Source organism: Saxophila tyrrhenica (genome assembly GCF_035928015.1).
Source record: "Saxophila tyrrhenica strain CCFEE 5935 chromosome Unknown scaffold_10, whole genome shotgun sequence".
In the NCBI taxonomy this organism is placed as follows: Eukaryota; Fungi; Ascomycota; class Dothideomycetes; order Mycosphaerellales; family Extremaceae; genus Saxophila; species Saxophila tyrrhenica.
In genome coordinates, this window is record NW_027041742.1 from 939,752 (window position 1) to 962,057 (window position 22,306).

At 55.2% G+C, this 22,306-nt stretch overlaps 9 protein-coding genes across 9 annotated transcripts; 7 read left to right on the forward strand and 2 right to left on the reverse strand.

Annotated features, from left to right (window-relative positions):
• Positions 1-3,990: 3,990 nt before the first annotated feature.
• On the forward strand, positions 3,991-5,840 carry LTR77_006915 (uncharacterized protein; the record flags this gene model as incomplete). Its single annotated transcript, XM_064804154.1, has 3 exons — positions 3,991-4,371; positions 4,427-5,259; positions 5,318-5,840. The coding sequence occupies 3 exons, from the start codon at positions 3,991-3,993 to the stop codon at positions 5,838-5,840; spliced, it is 1,737 nt and encodes a 578-aa protein (XP_064657955.1).
• Positions 5,841-6,207: 367 nt separating this feature from the next.
• Positions 6,208-7,657, reverse strand: LTR77_006916 (uncharacterized protein; the record flags this gene model as incomplete). The annotated part of the gene is made up of 2 exons (XM_064804155.1): positions 6,208-6,849; positions 6,902-7,657. The coding sequence occupies 2 exons, from the start codon at positions 7,655-7,657 to the stop codon at positions 6,208-6,210; spliced, it is 1,398 nt and encodes a 465-aa protein (XP_064657956.1).
• A 1,422-nt stretch (positions 7,658-9,079) lies between these two features.
• Positions 9,080-10,416, forward strand: LTR77_006917 (uncharacterized protein; the record flags this gene model as incomplete). The annotated part of the gene is made up of 3 exons (XM_064804156.1): positions 9,080-9,223; positions 9,413-9,835; positions 9,892-10,416. 3 exons carry the CDS (start codon positions 9,080-9,082, stop codon positions 10,414-10,416), a joined length of 1,092 nt encoding a protein of 363 aa, XP_064657957.1.
• Positions 10,417-10,927: 511 nt separating this feature from the next.
• EMP24 (p24 complex component) lies at positions 10,928-11,682 on the forward strand (the record flags this gene model as incomplete). The annotated part of the gene is made up of 3 exons (XM_064804157.1): positions 10,928-11,327; positions 11,415-11,602; positions 11,665-11,682. The coding sequence occupies 3 exons, from the start codon at positions 10,928-10,930 to the stop codon at positions 11,680-11,682; spliced, it is 606 nt and encodes a 201-aa protein (XP_064657958.1).
• A 1,320-nt stretch (positions 11,683-13,002) lies between these two features.
• Positions 13,003-13,712, forward strand: LTR77_006919 (uncharacterized protein; the record flags this gene model as incomplete). The annotated part of the gene is made up of 2 exons (XM_064804158.1): positions 13,003-13,077; positions 13,128-13,712. 2 exons carry the CDS (start codon positions 13,003-13,005, stop codon positions 13,710-13,712), a joined length of 660 nt encoding a protein of 219 aa, XP_064657959.1.
• Positions 13,713-14,081: 369 nt separating this feature from the next.
• Positions 14,082-16,401, forward strand: LTR77_006920 (uncharacterized protein; the record flags this gene model as incomplete). The annotated part of the gene is made up of 4 exons (XM_064804159.1): positions 14,082-14,319; positions 14,409-15,160; positions 15,219-15,830; positions 15,883-16,401. The coding sequence occupies 4 exons, from the start codon at positions 14,082-14,084 to the stop codon at positions 16,399-16,401; spliced, it is 2,121 nt and encodes a 706-aa protein (XP_064657960.1).
• Positions 16,402-16,664: 263 nt separating this feature from the next.
• Positions 16,665-18,161, forward strand: LTR77_006921 (uncharacterized protein; the record flags this gene model as incomplete). Its single annotated transcript, XM_064804160.1, has 7 exons — positions 16,665-16,922; positions 16,997-17,093; positions 17,146-17,210; positions 17,262-17,303; positions 17,357-17,553; positions 17,604-17,968; positions 18,046-18,161. The coding sequence occupies 7 exons, from the start codon at positions 16,665-16,667 to the stop codon at positions 18,159-18,161; spliced, it is 1,140 nt and encodes a 379-aa protein (XP_064657961.1).
• A 254-nt stretch (positions 18,162-18,415) lies between these two features.
• Positions 18,416-20,180, reverse strand: LTR77_006922 (uncharacterized protein; the record flags this gene model as incomplete). The annotated part of the gene is made up of 3 exons (XM_064804161.1): positions 18,416-19,103; positions 19,157-19,933; positions 19,987-20,180. 3 exons carry the CDS (start codon positions 20,178-20,180, stop codon positions 18,416-18,418), a joined length of 1,659 nt encoding a protein of 552 aa, XP_064657962.1.
• A 767-nt stretch (positions 20,181-20,947) lies between these two features.
• LTR77_006923 (uncharacterized protein) lies at positions 20,948-21,481 on the forward strand (the record flags this gene model as incomplete). Its single annotated transcript, XM_064804162.1, has 3 exons — positions 20,948-21,032; positions 21,096-21,245; positions 21,303-21,481. 3 exons carry the CDS (start codon positions 20,948-20,950, stop codon positions 21,479-21,481), a joined length of 414 nt encoding a protein of 137 aa, XP_064657963.1.
• Between the last annotated feature and the right edge of the window lie 825 nt (positions 21,482-22,306).

The window sequence follows — 22,306 nt, forward strand, 5'->3', positions numbered from 1 at the left end:
GGGATGGAGCAGAGGGCGGTCTGGACGTTGTTCGGGATCCACTCGACGAAGTAGGCGGTGTTCTTGTTCTGCACGTTGCGGATCTGGTCCTCAACCTCCTTCATGGAGACTTTGCCGCGGTAGATGGCCGAGCAGGTGAGGTAGCGGCCGTTGCGGAAGTCGCTGGCTGCCATCATGTTCTTGGGGTCGAAGATCTGCTGGGTGAGCTCGGGAACGGAGACCGCGCGGAAGCTGTGCGCACCACGGCTGGTGAGAGGGGCGAAGCCGACCATGAAGAAATGGAGACGTGGGAAGGGCACCATGTTGACAGCGAGCTTGCGGAGATCGCTGTTGAGCTGACCCGGGAAGCGCAGGCAGGTGGTGATACCGGACATGACGGCGGAGACGAGGTGGTTGAGATCGCCGTAGCTGGGGTTGTTGAGCTTGAGCGTGCGCATGCAGATGTCGTAGAGAGCCTCGTTGTCGATGCAGAAGGTCTCGTCGGAGTTCTCAACAAGCTGGTGAACGGAGAGGGTGGCGTTGTACGGCTCGACGACGGTGTCGGACACCTTTGGCGAGGGCACAACGGAGAAGGTGGCCATCATGCGGTCGGGGAACTCTTCGCGGATCTTGGAGATGAGGAGCGTACCCATACCGGCACCGGTACCACCACCGAGAGAGTGAGTGATCTGGAAGCCCTGGAGGCAGTCGCAGCCCTCAGCCTCGCGACGCACAACATCGAGAACCTGGTCGACAAGCTCGGCACCCTCAGTGTAATGGCCCTTGGCCCAGTTGTTTCCGGCACCGCTCTGGCCGAAGACGAAATTGTCGGGGCGGAAGAGCTGACCGAAGGGACCAGCGCGGACGGCGTCCATGGTACCCGGCTCTAAGTCGACGAGGACCGCGCGAGGGACATACTTGTTGCCGGAGGCCTGTTGGGGATGTTAGCGCTGCGTCTTGGCGCTAGATGGCTGAGTGGCAGCATACCTCGTTGAAGTAGACGTTCATGCGCTCGAGCTGGAGGTCAGACGTGCCATTGTACCTGTAGTCCATCAGCCTTGTTCTTCACGTGCGGTGCTGCTTCAAAACATACACGCCCGCACCGTCGAGGCCATGCTCGCCGGAGATGTTCTGCCAGAAGGCGGCGCCAATTTGATTGCCCTTCAAATGGTGTCAATGTTGTTCTCCGCGTTTTCAGTCTCGTGATTCTACTCACACACTGGCCGGTTTGAAGGTGGACCTGGTCAAAGAGGAGAGATTAGCAGTCTGTTGATGCCAGACGCGGGGCACGCGTGCGGGCCAGGGGAGTGGTATTTCTCAACGTACGATTTCGCGCATAGCTGTAATCTTGGCGGTGTTGTATGGCTTACGGCGGGGTGCTCTCGAGTGTGCGGAGGGGGTGGTATGGACCCGGTGGTGCGGCGGAGTGGTGGGTGGTGAGGTGAAGAGGAGGTTGTTGCGGTGAAGCAGGCTGCAATTGTTTGGAAGGGACGGCTTGGTGGGCTGCCGCAAAACAGCCCAAGACTAATTAGGGCAAGCGCGAACGGCAAGGAACGACCGCGTCTGGACCCGCCTCGCCGCGGAACGACTTCACAGGAACCACCACAGGCAATGTCATGTAGCTGGCAACAGAAGCGCAGGCATGGCAGTAGAAGACTGCTTATAGCGACAGTATAACGCGACATGAGCTATCTCATGGGGCAGGCTGAAAGATCAACCCGCTTAACGACCATCTCGAACCACATAATCTGCTGGCGGGCCTCTTCCATTAACACATGGGACTTTGATGCTCGATCATCTACGAGGCTAGCCTCTTATGCGGACGACCGGTGCACCATTGCAGCACATGCCTGGGCGCCCAACCAAGTGTGGCATGACCACGCCTTCTGCACTTCGTGGCGCATCCCTCTGCTTCAACCGCTGCTGATACGTGTGCCTCCTCGCCGTCGCCAGACCGCATGTGTTGGGGACATCTCAGCGCGTCGCCTGTGCTCTCTGATATCCTTGCGACTACAGTACTTCATATTTTTCCGCCCTGACCGGCATGCCTGTACAGGTCCAAGGAGGCTGAAGCCAGAGGGGAGCCGGCGCGATCACTGGATGGTGATGGCAAGAGCCTTAGATTGGACCTAGATCTTGGATGATCCAGCACCTTTGGCCGGAAAACCGTAAGTATCTGTTCAGCAAAGGCAGATTGCTGTCTTTCAGCACATTCGAGGCGAAGCGCATCTTGCTGGCCTCAACTCGCTTTCCATCTTCCAGGTAATCAGGATTCTTTTTTCTTGCTGCACTTTTTGTCCCGATCGGTCATCACCTCAGAACGTGTCGTCTGTCTACTGTGCGCGAGGATAGCCCACTGAGGTCCTTCAACCTGCGAGCAACCCTTTGCACACTTTCGTACAATTTGTTGCCCACGGACATCCTTCCGACGCTTCCTCTCGCTAACCTCGGCGGTGGTGCGCCTGATTTGCAAGTACATCCGCGACAGTCAAGTCCCAAGCCAACGATGGCACTATAGCGGTTTCGAATCCTACGTTCACAACGGCGCAGGAAGATGTTGAGATCCTCCAACATTCATCTCCAGCTCGAAGTCCTGGGCAATCCGTCACATGGGTGCTATTCGAATTAGCTACCGCGGGTATTTCTGGCAGGCCCTGCCTTGCCGACTGGGCAGGCTAATGCGAACGACGATTGACGGCGAGGATGTGCGGCAGGGTTCGTCAGAATTGAGATTGCTCCATTACCCAACAACATACCACGTCTACGCCATCGGCATTTTGCTTGCGATGTTAGAGTGCACGATGTACGCTATCCTTCGAGATGAGAGGGTAATGCATAGGAAGCTCATCGGCAGAGGAAGCAGCCCTGCTTCAAAACTCGAGAGGACGTGAAGTCGTTGAAGGAACCATACGCAGACCTGACAGCACTAAGGCAGCCTGATCTTTCTAGATGCTGGATCATGGTAATTGGATGAAACCACTCGCGTTCTATCTCCTCGTCAGCCGTCAACATTAGATTCTTTTGGGCCAGTCGCCTTCTACACAAGCAGTGTGAACGTCTAGCCGTCGGCTTTCATGCCTATCGCGGCAATAGCAAGAAGAATCAATGTTCGTGATGGGCAGTCTCGTAGGTGGAGATAGAGTTCATCGTTCCGATGTCCTTGCCTGCCGTCGCTCATTCACGACCTTCCAATTCAGACTCGTCTCGATACGTGCCCACGTGTCACACTTCTGTCCACAACGAGGTTCTCGAATCTGCAGATGAAATGGAATCCATCATCCCACGAACGAGTTGGTGTGAGGTCGGCGCTTGGCTTGAGGCTCATCGACGGCAAAAGCGACGTCCAAATTCCAGCCAATCACGGCGGGGGCAGCAAAAACGTGGTCGCTGTCGAACACCAACGCCGACGACCTAAATGCACACGACGGCACAAGACCTCTTACCCTCTTGGCTGTAGTCTTGGAAGGAATATCCCAACTTCACCTTCACATACACAATGGCCTGCTATAGCACTCGAAAAGCACGAACTTCTACTCATTTCATACCACCGGCAGAGCGCGACAGGTGAGGTCGATTTTGGCGCATCTGCCCAAGACTCTGGCTCCTTGACCACGAGGACAATGGCCTCGGGCCTTGAGCTTCATCGCCCCCGTCCAAGACCTTGGCCTGCGCCTTCAGCTTAACGCCTTCGCGGCCACTACCTCGGAGGAGTAGTGATGGGATGATGGACCAGGGTCCTCAATTCTTGGAACAAGTCTTATTCTCGAACGCATGGCCCGAAGCACTGGATGCGGTGCATCGCAGAAACTTCGTAGGTGGAACGGACGCCCTTGGCAGTGAGAACGATGGACCTCCACCAGGCGAGACCGAAGGGCAGGATGACATGCTTTTTCGCCTGCAGGTAAGTGCTATATAGCCCTGGCGCTCTCTGTATTCCCGTCCTTGTCCTTCTGCAGGTCTCCTACATCTCGTCACTGTACCTGAAGCGCCTTCTTCGGCCATACTTTCAAGATGGCGCCCGCAGCGACTGCCAAGTACGACTGGATTCTCGCCCTCACCACCATTGCGTTCGTCTTCTCCGCCTTTGGTAACGGAGCGAACGATGTTGCCAACGCATACGCCACTTCGGTGGCCGCCAGGACCCTTACCATGGTGCAGGTCGGTTTCCTGGCAACTTGTACGGAGTTTTTAGGTGCCGTGGCTCTTGGGTCTCGTGTCACCGACACCATCAAGAACGGCATCTTCAACATTGAGCGGTTCGACGGCAACCCAGGCGCGTTGATGCTGGCCATGGGCTGCGCTGAGGTTGGCAATGCTGTGTGGCTCCTCACTGCCACACGTCTCGGATTCCCCGTCTCCACGACGCAGACCGTTGTTGGCTCCTTGATCGGTGTAAGTCGTGATATGCTTGGACGTCCTCCGAACCGTGCTAATCTTATCACCACAGGTCGGCTTTGCTTCGCAGGCCGCCATCACCTGGCGCTGGACCAGTGGCAGCATCTCGCAGATTGCTTCATCGTGGGCTATTGCGCCTTTGCTCGCCGGTTGTTTCTCTGCTATCCTCTTCGCCACGCTGAAGTACTCCGTCCTTGAGCGCAAGGACAGCTTCAAATGGGCCATGCGCATGATCCCATGGTACTTGGGCATGACGCTCGGCATCTTGACCTTGTTCATCGTCATCGAGGTGCCAAACGGACCAGACATCGACACCGAGCAAGGAACCATCGCCGGTGTCATTCTTGCCGTCTTCTTTGGCGTTACCATCATCGGCTACGTCTTCTTTATCCCCTTCTTCAAAGCCAAGCTGGTTCGCGAGGACCCCCGGATCCGCCCCTGGCACATTCCCTTGGGCCCGCTGCTCCTTAGGGAGAACCCACCGCTCTACTTCCCAGGCAAGGGTGATGAGTTTGTCACCAACTACTACGAGGATGCATACGGCGAGGTTCACGCCGGCAAGAAGGACGAGGAGAAGCGGTTCAACGGCTCCCCGAACGACACCCCAGAGACTTCTCTTCGCGACGTCAAAGAGGCTGATGGTACTCTTCGACCCAACGATGAGCACGTCATCGCCGCCTCCGAGAACACCCCAGCAATGCGGGAGCGCAAGAGGAAGTACCTGCCACCGCGCGAGCGCTTCATCGGCCCCGTTGAGCACCTCTCGTGGGGCAATCCAAGGAAGTGGTTCGGCTACTTCAAGTATTTCCTCCTCCACGGCGTGACCATCGACGCTGTGACCCATGACTCCGACCTCCTCCGCGCTGTCCACGCAAAGGCCCACAAGTGAGTCTGCCACATATCCACCTATCTCAATCCCACACCCGCTAACACACCATCTCAGATACGACGTCCGCGTCGAGCACATGTGGACCTACTGCCAAGTCGTCTCGGCCATGATGATGTCCATCGCCCACGGCTCCAACGACGTCGCCAACGCCGTCGGCCCCTGGGCCGCCGTCTACCAGACCTTCCGCGCCGGTGTCGTGAGCACTGAGTCGCCCACTCCAGTCTGGTTCCTCGTCGTCGCCGGTCTTCTGCTCGGCCTGGGTTTCTGGTTCTTCGGCTACCACATCGTCCGCGCGCTCGGCAACAAGATCACGCAGATGAGCCCTACGCGTGGTTTCGCCATCGAGTTGGGTGCTGCTATCACCGTGCTACTGGCTTCGCGTCTCGGGCTGCCGGTGTCGACTACTCAGTGCTTGACTGGTGCTGCGCTGGGTGTGGCGTTGATGAACTACGACCTCGGGGCTGTCAACTGGCGCCAGATGGCGTACATCTTCTGCGGATGGGTGTTGACGCTGCCGTGTGCCGGTCTGATCTCCGGGATCATTCTGCTGTTGGCCCTGAACACGCCGCACTTTTAAAGGCTCGTCGGTTGTTGTTTCGGGTGGACACAAGGGGTGATTAGTTTCTAACGGTCCGTTGGTATGACGGTCGGGGATGAGATTAGAATGTATCATGAGTTTGCTCTGTACAATCATTACATTTGATCTTCTGACTTCATTTCGGCGTCGCTAACAAGTCGTCGGGACAATCAGCACAGTCCCATCACTTTACGGTGCTCCAATGCTTTTGGTACACAAGTAGCACGTAGATAAAATCATGTCCATTTGATGCAACACAGTCAACGCCGCGTCTTCAGGTCGGTAACCCATTTCTGTTGACCAGACCACGTTTTCTACCCAATCTTAAAACAGTCCCAGACAGGGCACGCGAAAGATACAACAACTCTCACCCACTAAGTAAATCCCGCACACTCATCCCAGTCCCGCTCCTCCCCGTTCCACTACCCTCCGACTGCCTCCCCTTCCAGCTCCTCCGATCGTGATTCAGCATCAAAAGCGCCGCCGTCGCCTCCTGGTCCAGCTCCTGCTCGCTCCGCGCCACCTTTCCCGACTCGGACCGCTGCTTCTTCAGCGCACCTTCACCACCTTTCCTCGAATCCAACGGCTGCAGCGCCGGACTCCCGAGTCCAAACACCTCCCTATACGACCCTTGCGAGATCTGCGGGCCGAACGCCGGAGACGTGTGGGTCGAGTGGAAGTAAGGCGAGTAACTCGCTTGCGAGGCTGAGGAGACGGAGTAATGGCGTTCTGAAGGGAAACTTGAGGGGGAGGTGGTAGAGGCTGTGGTGATTTGGGAGAGGGAGGGGAGGGAGATGAGGGAGGCGCTGCGGTCTGGGGCGGTGGTGACGGGGGTGGAGGCGGTGGTGGGGGGGTCGGGGTCTTGCATTTCTTCGTCTTCGTCGTTGGAGGGGTCGTCGTCTTGAGTGCTTTGGGGGGCGGAGGGCGGTGGTGGTGGGCGGGGAGAGGTTTGTTGGGCTTGCAGGTCGGAGACGCATTTTTCGAGGTAGCGGAGGTATTCTATGCTGGCCTGCCGATGGTTAGCGTGCTTACAGAGAACGAACGTCCTGGAGATCACATACCGAGAGGATAGCGAGCTTGTGCATCTCTTGTCCTTGACATGCTGGTATCATGTCCTTGAGCACGCCGAACTCCTCGTTCATTTTTGATCTGCGCCTTCGCTCAATCAAGCTGTGTGCTGTCTTTCGAGCTATCTTGCGTCCTGCTGCAGTGGTTCCACCGCTGTTCTGCTTCCTCTTGCCGTTTGTTTGAGGTGTGCCATTTCCTTTGGCTTGAGGGGAAGTGCTTGCTCCCGTATGCGACTGGTCCACACTCTCGCTCGACTGTGGCTTCATCTGTATGATCTTCCTCGATCGTGTAGGCGGAGGCGGCAGGGCAAAGTCATCTTTCGTCACGACGGGTCCTTTCTGATCTGCCGAACGCTTCCTGCTATGAGAAGCAGCTGGTGGTGCTGGAGACACCGGACGGTACGACGAGTCCGAGCCATTGGCTGACGGTGTCCCCGAACTCGAACTCGCACGATCTGCTTCTTGATATGCGGTAGGTGGCAGATTGAATGCCGGCGCTCCATGCGCCCCCTCCTTCCCTCTGATATCGCTTGACGAGCCTGGAGTAGGCGGGGGATTTGGCCGTGGCATGATCGTTCCACTCTGAGCACTCGGCCGTCGAGCGTGGAACAAATGCTGGGTATAAGAAGACACACTGGGCGAGAAGATGGGCCGTGAATCGTGCCTCGTAGAAGTCATATATGCATTACCTGCGGCGGCCGTGAGAGCACTTACCGTGGGTTCAGACGGAAGGGCAAGAGTCGCATGCATGCTGGGCGACTATCTACGCTCTTCACAAACTGAGCGAAGGGCACGCGACAGCGTGCTCGGCCGGTCAGCTGCGGTTGGCTCTCGCGGCGAAGGTTGCTCGAGGCATGCGCAACATTGTGGTCAAGGAGCCAATGAGCGCGCCGGGTCTCGGCAGGTGGTGGTGGCTTGCAGGTCGATCGTTTTTGTGCGGGAATAGGAGCACGTGGGGTCGTTCTCAACTCCCAGCGTTGGTCAACGACAATACAGGTTGGCACCCCAGCGGCACGAGGGTCGTCCAGCTGGCGGAGAAGGGCCTTCTCGACAAGAGCTGGATGCAAGCGGACTGGCATTTCTCTCCATTGCGGAAGCCAAGGGCTGCTTCTCAGCTTGTTGTTCGTCACACCGAGTCACACCAGAACTTCTGGTCAAGGAGCACTCCAGATCGCAGCGCACTCATCACAAAGCATGTCCTTGGCCTCAGAGGAAATGCTCGTTGTCCTGCAGTTTTGGCAGATTGCGTTGCCGTCGAAGCGGAGATCCGGGCAAGACGCCGAAGGGAAGGAGCACGTGCTCATCTTTCTGGTGGAATCTGCCTCCTTTGTGACCCAAATGCCAACGGTACTGCGTACCTGAGCCCGACCGCCAATCGAGAAGAAAAGAAGAATACACTTGAAATGCCTGAGACTCCGCTGCCAGCCTTCAACAAGAAACCTACAACTGAGCACTGAGCCAGGCCAATCGTGATCTCCTTTCCGAGTCACCCAACCAGCTCCCAGCAGAACCACGAGATCCGACTAAATCGTGTCCCGAGCCCTCTGACTAGCTCGATTGACGTCTACTCGCTGGTCCCTACCGGTGTTCGCCATCTGCGGGTGGATGCGAAGCATGGAAGGGCAGAGCACTCGGCACCAGCAGATCGCTTGCTCTGCGTCCGGAAAGACCAGCTGCCATCCAGACATGATGCAAATGTGAATCGACATGGTAACGTGTTAGGAGATGAAGGTTGCCTTTTTCCGAGGCTGCTCTTTCAACGGAGGCTCCATGCCCGGGTGTCCTAGGCGGAGGGATACCTCCGGAGGTAGTGGCGGTGGGACGAAAGGAAGACCGACTGCGAACTCGCTGACAACTTGCTTTTGTAACGATGTCCGATCAGAAGCTCCTAGGATCTCTCGTCCGGGCGCGGATACGTTAGATTCGCTCCGTCGCTGAAGTCTGAAAGAATGTGTTGGTGCATCGATGGGGCCAGTCCCCTCTGAACGGTGGTCGACAATCGGTCAAAGAAATCCAGCCCTGGTAGAAAGTGGTACGAGCGTTATCACATGCTGGAGAAGTTGCCATGACGACCCACTCCTGCCTCATCTGGACAAGCTTCGCACATCCCCTTAATCCGCACATGAAATACATCGAAAAGTCAAGCAGACCACGAATGCCAAAATCGAAACCATGGGTCGCCTAGCCAGAGACATTGCCGCTGTAGCGGTCAATGCTAACAATCTGCCTGAGAAAGACCAGCTTCCAGAGATCTCGCTGTGGGATGCGTTTCTGCCAGGGAGGGGCGGCAGTCCGAAGACACAGAAGAAGACCAAGGTATGTACAGCGGTAAGCCATTTGATACTGCACTGGCATGAGGTGAGGTCGATTTGACCCCATGACCCCTGTCACTTCACTTCACTTCACTTCGCTGTTTGCGTCGCCTGATCGACCAGATCACAACACTACCAAGACTTCCCATATGCGCCCTCTCAACACCAACGAACATCAGATGCCACATCACAGCCATATCCCGCCATCTTACACCATCCACATGCACCAAACATGCTGAGCCTCAAGCTTTCCGGCCGCCCGTTGATAGCCATTGCCCCGTACGACGCTGACCAGTACAAGCCAGTTGAGCCGATGACGTTGATCGAGCAGCGCGAGTACACCATGCCGAGCGCGAAGCGTCTGTACAATGGGAAGATGGCGCTTGTTGTGCGTAAGCATGCCGATGATGGCGAGGGGGCGAGCGATGCGAAGGGAGCTGAGAAGGCTAAGGGCGGTGGAGAAGGTGGAAAGAAGGGCGCCAGTGATGGGAAGAAAGGGGGTGATGATGCGAAGAAGGGTGATGGTAAGAAGGGGGAGAAGCAGGAGGGTGGAGGCAAGGGGAAGGCTGAGAAGAAGGAGGGTGGCGGTGAGAAGGGTGAAGGTGGCGATGGAAAGGTATTTGATGCCTCTGCAGCTGTTGGTTACTCTCATACATGCTAATGTTATCGTAGAATGATCAAGGCGAGGAGTTCACCGAAGAGCAGGACAAAACGATATTAGCGATGAAGGCAGACGGCAAATCGTGGGCTGAGATCGGTGCTGCAATCGGTCGCTCCAAGAGCACTACCACCAGCCGCTGGAAGGAACTCACCAAGGCTGGAGGTGGCGGTGACCAAGGCAAAGGCGAAGCAAAGAACGACAAGGCCAAAGCAGACGGAGGAGACAAGGGCAACGACAAGAAAGGCGACAAGAAAGGCGACAAGAAAGCCGGTGGAGACCAGAAGCCGTCCGTCTCCAAGGCACCCTCCTCCAAAGCCGGCAGCGACGCCCGCTTCACCAAAGGCGAATGGACGACTTTGATGGAGGATGACATGTTCAGCTTTGGCGAGCTGCAGTGCATTTCGGAGCTGCTGGTGCAGGACGAGCGCCATCGCTGGCTGCGTGTTGCGAGCAGGTTTGCGGACAAGACGGGCAGGAAGGTGCATCCGGATGATATTCGTGACAAGTTCGTGGAGATGGGGAGGATGCGAGGATAGAGAGGGACATGGCTAGCCGACCCTGAAGACCGCTGGAGGGGATGAACAAGAGTCGGAGGTAATCCAGGATGGCTGGAGTTGTGCAGACTCTAGCCCGTAATACAAAGGTGGACTGAGGAGCACATGAAGCATGCTCGGACTCAAAAACATACTCTTTCGTGCTTCAACCATGCTCAACATTGCTTTCGTACACTACCGCCTTCCGCAAGGGACACGGATCTCGATACGATGCTGGCTTTTCCACTGTCGTAGTCCCAAGTGCTGATGTTACTCGACGATATGCCTGCAATACTTCGGCAAGCAAAAATATATGCATGGATGTATCGCAATCGTACTGTGCTCGAGATGAAGTGAAGTGAAGTCGTCCATCCCTGCCAAGACTTCGACGGAGCGTTTCCGCAACGTCTCCTCCAAAGTCCCTGAATCTCGAAATGTTCGACGATCCAACCCACCGAACACGAATGCCTCCTTAACGCGCACCACGACACCGAGCAAGCAGCGCGACGCCATGATGTCCCTCCTCGACCTCCTCCTCCTCGTCTTCTCCTGTCTCACAATCACCCACGCGCACAACATCCAGCTCCGCGCGCACTCGCGAGAATGCTTCCACGAATCCCTCCACAAGGACGACAAAATGACCGTGACGTTCCAAGTAGGCGATAGGGAGTTCGGTGGCAGCGGAAACCTGGACATCGACTTCTGGATTCAGCAGCCCAACGGCGCATACCAGATTCACCAGACGTCGGTGTCGTCGGGGGATCACTCGTTTGATGCGACGCAGGATGGGAGGTACATGTATTGCTTCAGCAATGAACATTGGTCGGCGAACTCGAAGGAGGTGAGCTTCAATGTGCATGGGATAGTGTACGTGCCGGAGTCCGAGGCACCGCAGGATCCGTTGGAGAAGGAGGGTAAGTTGTAATACCCAGCTGTTCCACGGGGCAGCATTGAGCAGGTCTTCTGCATGGGATGGGCATCCGCTGATCACGTCAAAACAGTTCGTCAGATGTCACAGCTCCTGGAGCAGGTGAAGGATGAACAGGGCTACATCGTTGTCCGCGAGCGGACGCACCGCAACACCGCCGAGTCAACCAACTCTCGTGTCAAATGGTGGAGCATTTTCCAGTTGGGCGTGCTCATAGGAGAGGGTGTGTTTCAGGTCTGGTGGTTGAAGCGCTTCTTTGAGGTAAGAACGCCCTACCGACTTTTGTCTGCTATAGACGCTATTGACTGACCCGGTTTTCATAGGTCAAACGCGTCGTTTAAGAGCCCAGGACAGCTTTTATGAACGCTGTACGACTACCTAGCAGTACATATCTGCTCATGCATGTTGCGGCCTCATCACAGAAGTTTACACGAAGATATGCTACCTTTCTTGACTCTTTCTATGCCTCATTCGCTGCCCAATCGTCAAGGTCTTCCCGTCTGCAGTTCAATTTCATTCCTGTTAACAGTTGCTTATGCCTTTCGATCAATTGGCGAGATAACCTCCATCCGTCCGTAATCTAACCCTCTGGTGCCGAGTGGTACCGCGAGCGAGCATTTTGATGCCAGCAAGGGTCCCTGGAAAAAATGTGGCACGACTGCTGAGGACTCATATGGTGGAGGCGACTTGGTGTCTTTGCTGGTCAAACCTTGTATTATTGGTATGAAAAGGATTAAGCAGCTTCGAGAGCCCACCGCTCCATTGTGTACTGTACGACCTGTTGAAGCTTCGGAGGTATTATTGACTTCCGGCCCTCATCCGTTACTCGAGCATCCACAAGCTCAGAGTTCAGTCGGCCAACCAACCGAGACCCGCATGGTGTGTGGGCCTGGCCCTGCATGGTTGTTCTGGAGATACAAACGCCACACGCGATTTGGTGGATGCGGAGGCGACCTAGAATTGTGTACAACGTGCTACAGCGGGCCGATAAGACTCCATCTCGTCCTTTTCACCAATAGAGCCGAGGCGGGATCTGTTACAAAACTGGCGAATATCGATACATTCGCGTGGCAACAGACCGCAATCCCAATAAGCGAGTTAGCCTTGCCACAGCGCCAGATCTGTATAGGATTTAAGCTCGGCTGCGAGTGGAGATGGAATCGAGGCTGATCGGCAAGCCGCCCCAAGCCAGCTGGACGCGTCACGGTCGTAACATGTTCATGCAGACAACGCTCTCTCCCTCCGGACATCAGCTGTTCTTCCGCCGCTTGCAATGCACCTAGGCCACGACTCCACTGCGGCGACGAATGGTCTGGTTTGCCGCTGTTGTTCAAAGCACTCCCGCCGGAGGCAGAGAGGCAAAACACACCACACCACAACCGTTGCCAGGTAAATTTAGGTCTCTTCACAACCAGATGCGCTAAAAGGCGTTGCGGCTCTCATGGACCGGGATGAGTGTAGGCTCGAGCTTTACGATGCAACAATATAATAAGACGAGACGTCTCTCCTTTCGTCTCCAACTTTGCCTTCTCGCACACTTCTCTACTTCAAGACCAATCCATACCTTCGAGTGTATTCTCGCATTTCCAGCGTTTTATCGTTTTAATACAACTACAGTCGCTTAATACGCTTCAAGCCAACAAACACACTCCTCCGCCAAAATGCGTTCCGCCATCGCCGTCCTGCCCTTCGTGGCCGCCGCGCTCGCGCAAGACTCCAGCAGCCAGGGCTACACTGTATGTTGAACATATCTCCAAGAGAAAAGTAATCGCTAACAAGTCTTCAGCTCATTCCCGTGCTCAGCGGCAGTATCACTGTCACCAGCACCTACAAGTACTCCAACCCCAACACCCAATACCTCACCGAGACCGACTCGAATGGCGTCGTGACCGGCATGCCCGAACAGACCGCTGTGGCTGCTACGGCCGTCACTAGCCAGCCCGGTGCCGTCACCACTCAGCCCGGCGTTGTCACCACTCAGCCCGGCGCTGTCACCACCCAAGCCCCAGTCGCAACCATCCCAGCAGGCTTGAGCGGACTGCACACCCTCACATACAACGGTACCGCCGGCGTCACCTCCTTCACGATCAACGGCAGCAACACGACTACCTCTGTCCTCGGCAACGCCCCTGGCCTCTCCACTGTCGTTAGCTCGTCTGGCGCCGCTAGTGGAAGCCAGACCACTGGCCGCGGCAACGGCAACGGCAATGGCGGACGCCCACAGACCACCGGCGGCTCCGGCTCGCAGCAGTCTGGCTCTCCTTCCAGCTCTGCCTCCGCTAGCAGCTCGTCTGGCGCCGCTGCGAGCAACATGCACCTCGCCTCCGGTGGCCTCGTCGGTCTTGCTGCTTTCTTCGCTGCTCTGTTGTAAGAGCCTCGCTCATGATGAAAAGTCTTGGGATCAATTGGATATCTGAGGAGGGTTTGGCTATAATGCTTGCATGATTTGAATTGGGGGATATGGTGCACACAGCGAAATAAAACGGCGCGCGGTTAGCGGCCAGATACCCTTGCGAGCGTTCTTCAGCACAGGAGCGTCGTTAGGATAGGCAGATAATAGTCTCGAAAATGTAAACAAGTCAAACACCCACAACGCCGTCAGCTTCAAACCTTCATCCGGTAGCACCTGCATTCCCTAGCGCATATGCAAGGCATCTCCGAGTCCACTCCGCACGCCCCATCTCACACGACACCACAACATTTCCTCTTTCACTCGAATCACCTCACCGGACATACCAGAATGCACGAAAACGCCATGGACGATACCACACTCAAACAATACCTGGCCGACGACCCGCCCACTGTGGTCCCTCTGACCATCAAACCCCACTTCGAAGCCTTGAACGACAAGGAGAAGAAGTATGCGCACTATATCAGTCGCGCGGCGTTTGCGGGCACGAGGATCAATCTGCGGCAGGTTAGCGGGGAGAGTGAGGCGATTTATGACTTTGTGGTGGAGTTGCATAGGGGTTGTGATGGTATGGCTCTTCGTTGCCTCTTCGTTGCCTCTTGGGTTCTATGGACTGTTGCGCGCATCCGCCGTATGTCTTGTGCTAATTCCATTCAGGCGACTGGAAGAAGCTACAGTCGGACGCTGGAATTTCAGAGGAGGACCTGACACACTTGCTCAATTACGCGGCACAATTCCTGGGCAACACTGGCAACTATAAGTCTTTCGGTGACTCCAAGTTCATTCCCAGGATCAAACCGGAGAGCGTCGCAGCACTGGCAAAGACGTCCAAGGCGGCAGAGCGTCACTACGATGCCTTCAAGGACCTTCTGTACGAATCGAAGAACACGGCGCCCATGCATCTCGGTTACCCAGATAAGGGGCACATCTCGACGTACTACCCAGACTCGCCCAGCATTACTCAGGAGCAGATTGAGTACATCTCCGCTTTTCTGAAGGAGAAGAAGCTCATGCCCGAGAACACGCGCTTGCGTCAGACATCATCCAGTGACTACGAGCTGTTGATTGCATCGGCCGTTACGGATCCGGCTACTCGTGACATCAAAGGCGACAACTTCGAATTGGATGGACCCCTGAAAGGCAAGAAGCTGCGTATTGTCTACGGCGACCACCAGGCGGCGATGTCGAAAATTGCGCGGAACTTAGAAGAAGCCAAGAAGTACGCTCTCAATAGCGAGGAAGAGGCCATGCAAGCAGAGTACGTGAAGGCGTTCCATGATGGCTCCATGAATGCCCACAAGGACTCGCAACGGCACTGGATCAGGGACAAAGGTCCGATGGTCGAGAGTAACATCGGCTTCATTGAGACTTACCGCGATCCGTCTGGTGAGCGTGGTGAGTGGGAGGGTGTAAGTGTCATCTTCAGCAATGTTTAAGAGCCATGCTGACGAGCATTGCCACACCTAGTTCGCCGCCATGGTGAACAAGGAGAGGACGAAGGCTTTCGGCAAGCTTGTCGAGGCGGCACCGAAGCAGATTCCGAAGCTGCCTTGGCCCAAGGACTTCGAGAAGGATAGATTCCTGGCTCCGGATTTCACCTCGCTGGAAGTCCTGTCGTTTGCTGGGAGTGGCATACCGGCAGGCATCAACATTCCCAACTACGATGATGTGCGACAAAACGAAGGCTTCAAGAACGTATCACTCGGCAATGTGCTGAGCGCAGCGTCACCAAACGAGCCCACGCCTTTCATCCGAGAAGAAGATCAAGCAGTGTACGACAAGTACAAGGACGAAGCTTTCGAAGTCCAAGTTGGGCTTCACGAGCTGCTCGGTCATGGCTGCGGCAAGCTGTTGCAGGAGACGGAGCCTGGAAAATACAATTTTGACATTGAGAATCCTCCCATCAACCCTGTGACTGGCAAGAAGGTCGCGAGCTACTACAAGCCTGGCGAGACTTGGGGCAGTGTGTTCGGCGGCATGGGACCGTCGTACGAGGAGTGTCGAGCTGAGTGCGTTGCCATGTCGCTGTGTCCGGACTACGGCATTCTTCAGATATTCGGCATTGGGGATGGCAAAGAGGTACGTCTTACAGCTCTTTCTTCTGGCCGATATTTGTGCTGACCTTGGACAGGACATCAATGGAGAGGCCGGAGACGTACTCTTCGTCTGCTACTTGCAGATGGCAAGGGCCGGGATCGCTGCGCTCCAGTTCTGGGATCCCAACTCGCGCAAATGGGGACAACCACACATGATGGCTCGCTTCGCCATCCTCCAATCCTTCCTATCAGCCGGCCCAGAGTTCTGCAAGCTCGTCTCTAGCAAAGACGACCTCTCCGACCTTAAGATCCACCTCGACAGGACGAAGATTCAATCGCACGGCCGACCGGCTGTGAACGACTTCTTGCAGAAGCTGCACGTCTCCAAGTCGACAGCGGATCTCAAGGCCGGCACTGATCTGTACATGAAGATGACCAACGTGGACGAGTGGTATGCGAACAAGGTGAGGCCGGAGGTGATTCGACAGGCGAAGCCGAGGAAGGTGTTTGTGCAGGCCAATACGGTCTTGGAGGGGGATAAGGTGGTGTTGAAGGAGTATGAGGCTACGCCGGCGGGGATGATTCAGAGTTTTGTTGATCGGGATTACATTTGAGGGAAAGAGGCCAGGACGAATGATGAGGACACGGTTGACGCGATTAGAGGCATGAGCAATGGGTGGCGGATAGCATAGCATGAAGCAAAACCTTTTTTCATATCCTCCAGGTCGAATGATAAGATGCATCATTTCAACGAGCGGCCAACTTGCTCGCCGGCGGCGCATTCGGAGTTCGGAGCTCAGATAAACATTGCCATTCGGCCAACCTTCGACTTTCTCTTCATTCACGTCGTCATTTTGTCGCGAGTGCAAAGGTCAACATGCTATTCTCCTGGTTGCCCGCGTGTTTTCTGGTCGGAGCTGTTCTGGCCCGCGAGATCACCTTCCCGCCAGTCGCTGGAATCCAGCATCCCATCGTTGGCTATGGCGTGGACCAAGACACCGCCAGTCTTGACATCTCGCAGTTGATGTCTGGGATCGCTACGTATGCCAATTTGCCTTATGTACATTGTCTTGCAAACGATGGAGAGGAGGTTGAGAAGTATGATATCGCGGTTATGGGGGCGCCGTTTGATACGGTAAGTCGTTGGGTCATTCTTCAGCCGCTGGCATTCACATTGAAGATAGCATGCTAACTGCTTGATGTGTACAGGGTGTGACGGCGCGTCCAGGTGCGAGATTTGGCCCCAATGGCATCCGTCAAGGCTCTCGAAGGATGGCGCCGGCATTCTCGTGGAGCGTCTATACTGGTATGTTGAACCACCGTTGAGGACGAATGACGGCTGACCCAACTTGCTGAAGGCAAGAACGTCTTCCTCGAGGGTTTCAAGGTGGTTGATTGCGGCGATGCCCCGTTGACGTTCTTGGTACGCCTCATGCATCTCGGTGGCCCATGTGTTGGTGCTTACGCCTCGTAGGACAATACAGTCGCCCTCAAGCAGCTCGACAAGGCTCACAAGGTACCTTCTCCCGTTCAGTCAGGCTTCAAGACGGCGATGCTGAGCTACTTCAGGTCGTATCAGCTCGTACAGCGAACAACACCGAGTACTCAACTCCTCGTATCATAACGCTTGGTGGCGACCACACCACGACCCTTTCCGCCTTACGCGGGACCTACGACCACTGGGGAGCAGTAAGCGTGATTCACTTTGACAGCCATCTCGACACCTGGGACCCGGATGTCCTTGGTGGAGGCCTCTCCCACTATGCGTAAGCCACCCCTCATCCGTTAGAGCAGGTTGATCACTGATAAAACACAGCGGCGTCAACCACGGTACTTTCCTCCACATCGCCCACGAAGAAGGTCTGATCAAGAACACATCCATCCACGCCGGCATCCGCGCTCCGGTCTCGAATCCGAAGTACGACCTCAAGCACGACAAAGCCTGCGGATTCAACATCATCACGGCCCGTGAGCTGGATAAGACTGGAACTCAAGGTATCATTGACAAGCTCAAGGAGCGCGTGGCAGGGTCGAAGGTCTACATCTCCGTTGATATAGATGTGCTAGATCCTAGTTATGCGCCTGCCACTGGGACGGCAGAGGTCGGCGGCTGGACTACGAGGGAGCTGCTGACGATCCTGGATGGGTTGGAGGGGATTGAGTTAATTGGGGCGGATGTTGGTAGGCTACACTCGACCCCTTGACCCGTCTCAGCGCTCTGGGCTTGACCATGAACGCCTATGCTGATCATTCTGCAGTGGAAGTTGCTCCCATCTATGACAACCCAGGCGAGACGACGGTACTTGCGGCGGCCGAAGTAGCGCACTCGCTCATCGGCCTTATGGTGGAGAAGCCGGTGAAGAGCCATGGTTGATACGTCGAGTGTGCTGATTCTGCTCCAAGTTGAAACGTCTCTCATCCGGGAACATGGTATATATAGCGTGAGCATGTAAGTTCAACGTGGCGGCGATGATAACCATGGCTGCTCACCAATAGCTTTGTGGAAACAATAGATCTAGAGATTGGTAGTTACGAAGCATCCATTGCACCTATCAAAAGCAGCTGTAACACACGCATCAACATGACATCCCACCTCATCTCACCCTCAATACAACCGTCGTATGCCAACTAGAACCCGGACCCCTGCATTTCCCTCGTACTCGGACTGAAGTCCCCTTTCGGCTCAGATGACCTGAACCATGACCTGGCAGTCTTCGACATCGATAACTGTCTGACCGGTTTCGTCTGCAGCTCTGCGCCTTGTGGAGATGCACCAACAGCTTCCGGAAAGCTGGACGACGATTCTCTTGTGTCGGTACGCCTGCGGCGTCTGAAGAAGTAGAAGGCGATAGCGGCGACAATAGCGAGTGCAGCGATGACACCGACGACGATTCCTGCAATTTCGCCGCCGGTGAGACCTTTCGGCTTGACATGCTTGTCGCCGTCTGTCCCGTCTTCGTGATTTTGCTGGTCGTTCCCATTGTTGCCGCCGCTGTCGTCCGGTGGTTTGACATCGCTTGCCGCAGCACAGTCTTTGCCGACGGCGATCAGATTACTGTCCGTGGTGTCTTCGACGGGCGACACGGTGAATGTCCCGGCCTCATAGTCGACGAAGAGCTGGGCTGCCGCAAAGAACTGCCTTCCGATGAGTGGTGTAATGAAAGCGTCATCATTTTGGATCAACACCGCAGAAGTTTCATCATCTAGGTAGAGTCCGCCGCCTGGTGCAATGGTTTTCCCAACCGAGACGAGCATGTCATTCGTGATATCGACAACCACTCCAGAACCGAGATCGATGCGCAAGCCGCCATCGTAACTGCTTCAGCATCAGCGACGTCCTGACGATTCAAAGCAAGTTTTCACGCTTACACATCGTTCGAGTCGTAAGTGGTGGTACCCCAATTGATCGCTGTTTCCACATAGCCTTCAGCTTGCGTCTCCGTATACTCTTCAAAACGTATCCAGTACGGATCTGTCGCCAGTGCCATCACAGCCGACAGCTGGGGGACCACACAAGCCCTTATTGTTACTCCTTGAAGAAGACTTGGTGATGTTCCATTCGGAAAGGTGAGGACTAGGTCGTGGAGATCCAGCCACATACCGGTAGGACATTGCTCTGTGCTGGGCTCTAATGCATGAGTGACATTAGCACCCGTTGAACGTGCTTCATCATACCCGCCAAACACAATCTGACCGTCCCGGTCGTCGTCACTATCGGTGATGAATCCGTTGTAATACGCGTAAGAAGAAGATGCAATGAGTTCCGCGCTCTTGAGGGCACTCAACAGGGTCGAGCCAGACCCAAGACCGAGAGTGTTCTGCGGCCACTGCAATGCCCAAACGATCTGCCATATCATTCCAAACATGTACTTCTCGATCGTAGTACTTCCCACACGGATGCCGTCTTGAACTGCTGTGCCATTCAACACGCTGATCACCTCGGGTGCGTCCTGCTCAGCATTGGAGAAGTAGAGATCTTCCTGGATGGCCTGATCTGTAGGTATTCGAGCAGTTGATGATATGTTCGGGTTATATAGACCTCCTCTCAAAGTTGTACACTGCGCTGGGGAGTTGCAGCGTGACTCGCCCGTGTCGAGATCTCTGAAATTATCCCCTAGCCGGTAGACCCACGAATTGTTCTGGGCCCTGGACGTCTGTCAGAGTGATCGAATGGAGCCAAGAGACCATGGTGTTCTTACCCATCGATGGCAAACGAAAATTGTTGCACAGGACTGCCAATGGATATCGCAATGCCCCTCCGCGAACTGCCGCCGAAAAAGTCAACATTGCTCACGGGCAGGCTTATCGGCGCTGGACATGCAGCGTTTGCAAAGTGCAGCATGGTCGCCAGCAGAACACATATAGCAAGATTGCCATGAGCCATGAGTGCCATCTTCAACGCAGAACTGCTATGTCAAGACCAGTGGATCGACGACGGGAGGCGAGGACTGCAAGATAACCATGCCATTGAGCCATGCGCTCGAGCTCCTGGGAGATCGCCATTACTTCACCACAGCCTCGTAGCCTTGCGACAACGGCGTGCATACTTTGTGGCACTAGGCTAGGTTGTTTTCGCGGAAGATTGGCGAACAACAAGGCTGTCTGGCTGCAAGTCGACGACCCGAGCTCTCGCGCATGCGATCGCAGCCTTGTTACGGGTCAAGGGGCCCAATCATCTCCCGTCTCGTCCAATGGCAGCACTCTTCTGAGCATCAGGCTGTCCACATTGAGGAGGATGAACCATTGTTATGAGCGCCCCGCCAGCACATGTCCAATGGTGAGGTACAATGTCCAGACGGCTCTACGGGAGCTGGTCTTTCGTGGGTTCTGGCTGCAGTCCAGCTGAGTCTGGAAGCCTGGAGGGGTCCTGGCATGCGCATGTCTGTGAGAGATGGTGTGCAGCCCGTGCTCGCTCGCTGCGAGATTGATCGAGATTCCAATGGATGTTGTAGTTGCAGGACGTGGCTCCGCAAGATACATGTCCAGCCGGAGACCCTCTCGTCCTTCGATTCGGGATTGGTTCGGCCGGGAGAGGGCCGCCCGAACCTGCGATGGATGTGACTTCCTCGAGCACATCAAACCATCCCGTAGTCTATCGATCAGGTCAAAAACTCATTGCCATTGCATCTTGACTCGACGAGAAGAATAGCTGCTTGCATCATGCCATTCGAACCAAAGCACAAGGTCGAGCTCGACCCGCCAAAAGACGATGTCATAAGCCAGGATTATCTCTCAAAGTGCGATGGTGAGTACAAGTAGTAAGTACACTCAAACTGCATAGTTCGTGCTGACAAGAATGTTTACATAGGTTCGAACGCTGAGTACCCAACTTACGTTGCGATTAAGGTGTGCCACGATATACCTGATTGTCAGCCTGCTGGAATACTGACCGAGGGCAAGGGCACGGTTTTCGACGTGAGTGGCAACAAGTCGTATGGTCCTGAAGGAGGATACAAGGGTATGTTTGCCTGATCTTCTGGTCTCAAGATGACGCTATGTTGACCTTGTTCACCAGTCTTCGCTGGCAAAGATGCTTCGAGAGCGCTGGCTCAGTCCTCCTTGAAGCCAGAGGATTGTCGGCCAGATTGGCAAGACCTCGATGACACCTCCAAGAAGACGCTCAACGACTGGTACACCTATTTCAGCAAACGGTACAACATCAAGGGCAAAGTCGAAGGTGCTACGAATACATAGCCTCACTCCCAGCTATTCAGTACAACTGTGCACATTCTCATATCAGGATGTTCCGATGGCTTCCCCATGCCACTCGTGAATCATTACGCTGAACAGCAACCCCAAAAACTCAGCCCAAGCAAAAATTCACTCAATGGGTTTGTCCGACCAACTCCCAACGCCGCAGCTAAGTGCAAACCGAAACAAAGCTCCCTCACTCAAATGCTACAGTCGAATCTGATGACCCTGCTGCTGGCGATGCATCATGACATTCCGCTCGCAAGTCTGACAGACTTGATTGGTGCTGATCCATTCCCGCTTGATTGACCAGGCTCCGAGACATTGGTGATTGGGGTCGTTGCGGGCGGCGTGGCAGTGCTTGATGAGCCGGCGGCCGGCGTGTCCGCAGTGGAAGTGGACGACTTCGAACTGGCAGAGGCGTTACAGAGGTCGCGAATGCTTCTGTGAGCAGGTCCGACATACCTGGCACATGTTGATATGACAGGAATTTGCCGGTGATGCAGGTAATCGTTGACTGCTTGAGATGTCAGTCAGGCTCAAGGTAAGGCTTTGCTGCATGTTACTGACCTGCCTTGCTCAGATATGGCGGTTTGTACGAACGGTGTAGAAAGGACGACCAAAGCGCAAGCAAAAGAACCACCAAAGAGCGAGGAGAAGTTTTGTCAATGCGTCTAGATCGCTTGTTTGGAGAAGTGCTTCGAATCTGTTCTTCTGCAGCAGGCGAAGTAGCAACACCTTATAAGCCCTCCGTCAGCAGCCCAAGATACACAGGCCATGTCGTAGCTCGTAACGTCTCCACCTTGCCCACGGCCGTCGGCGCTTCTT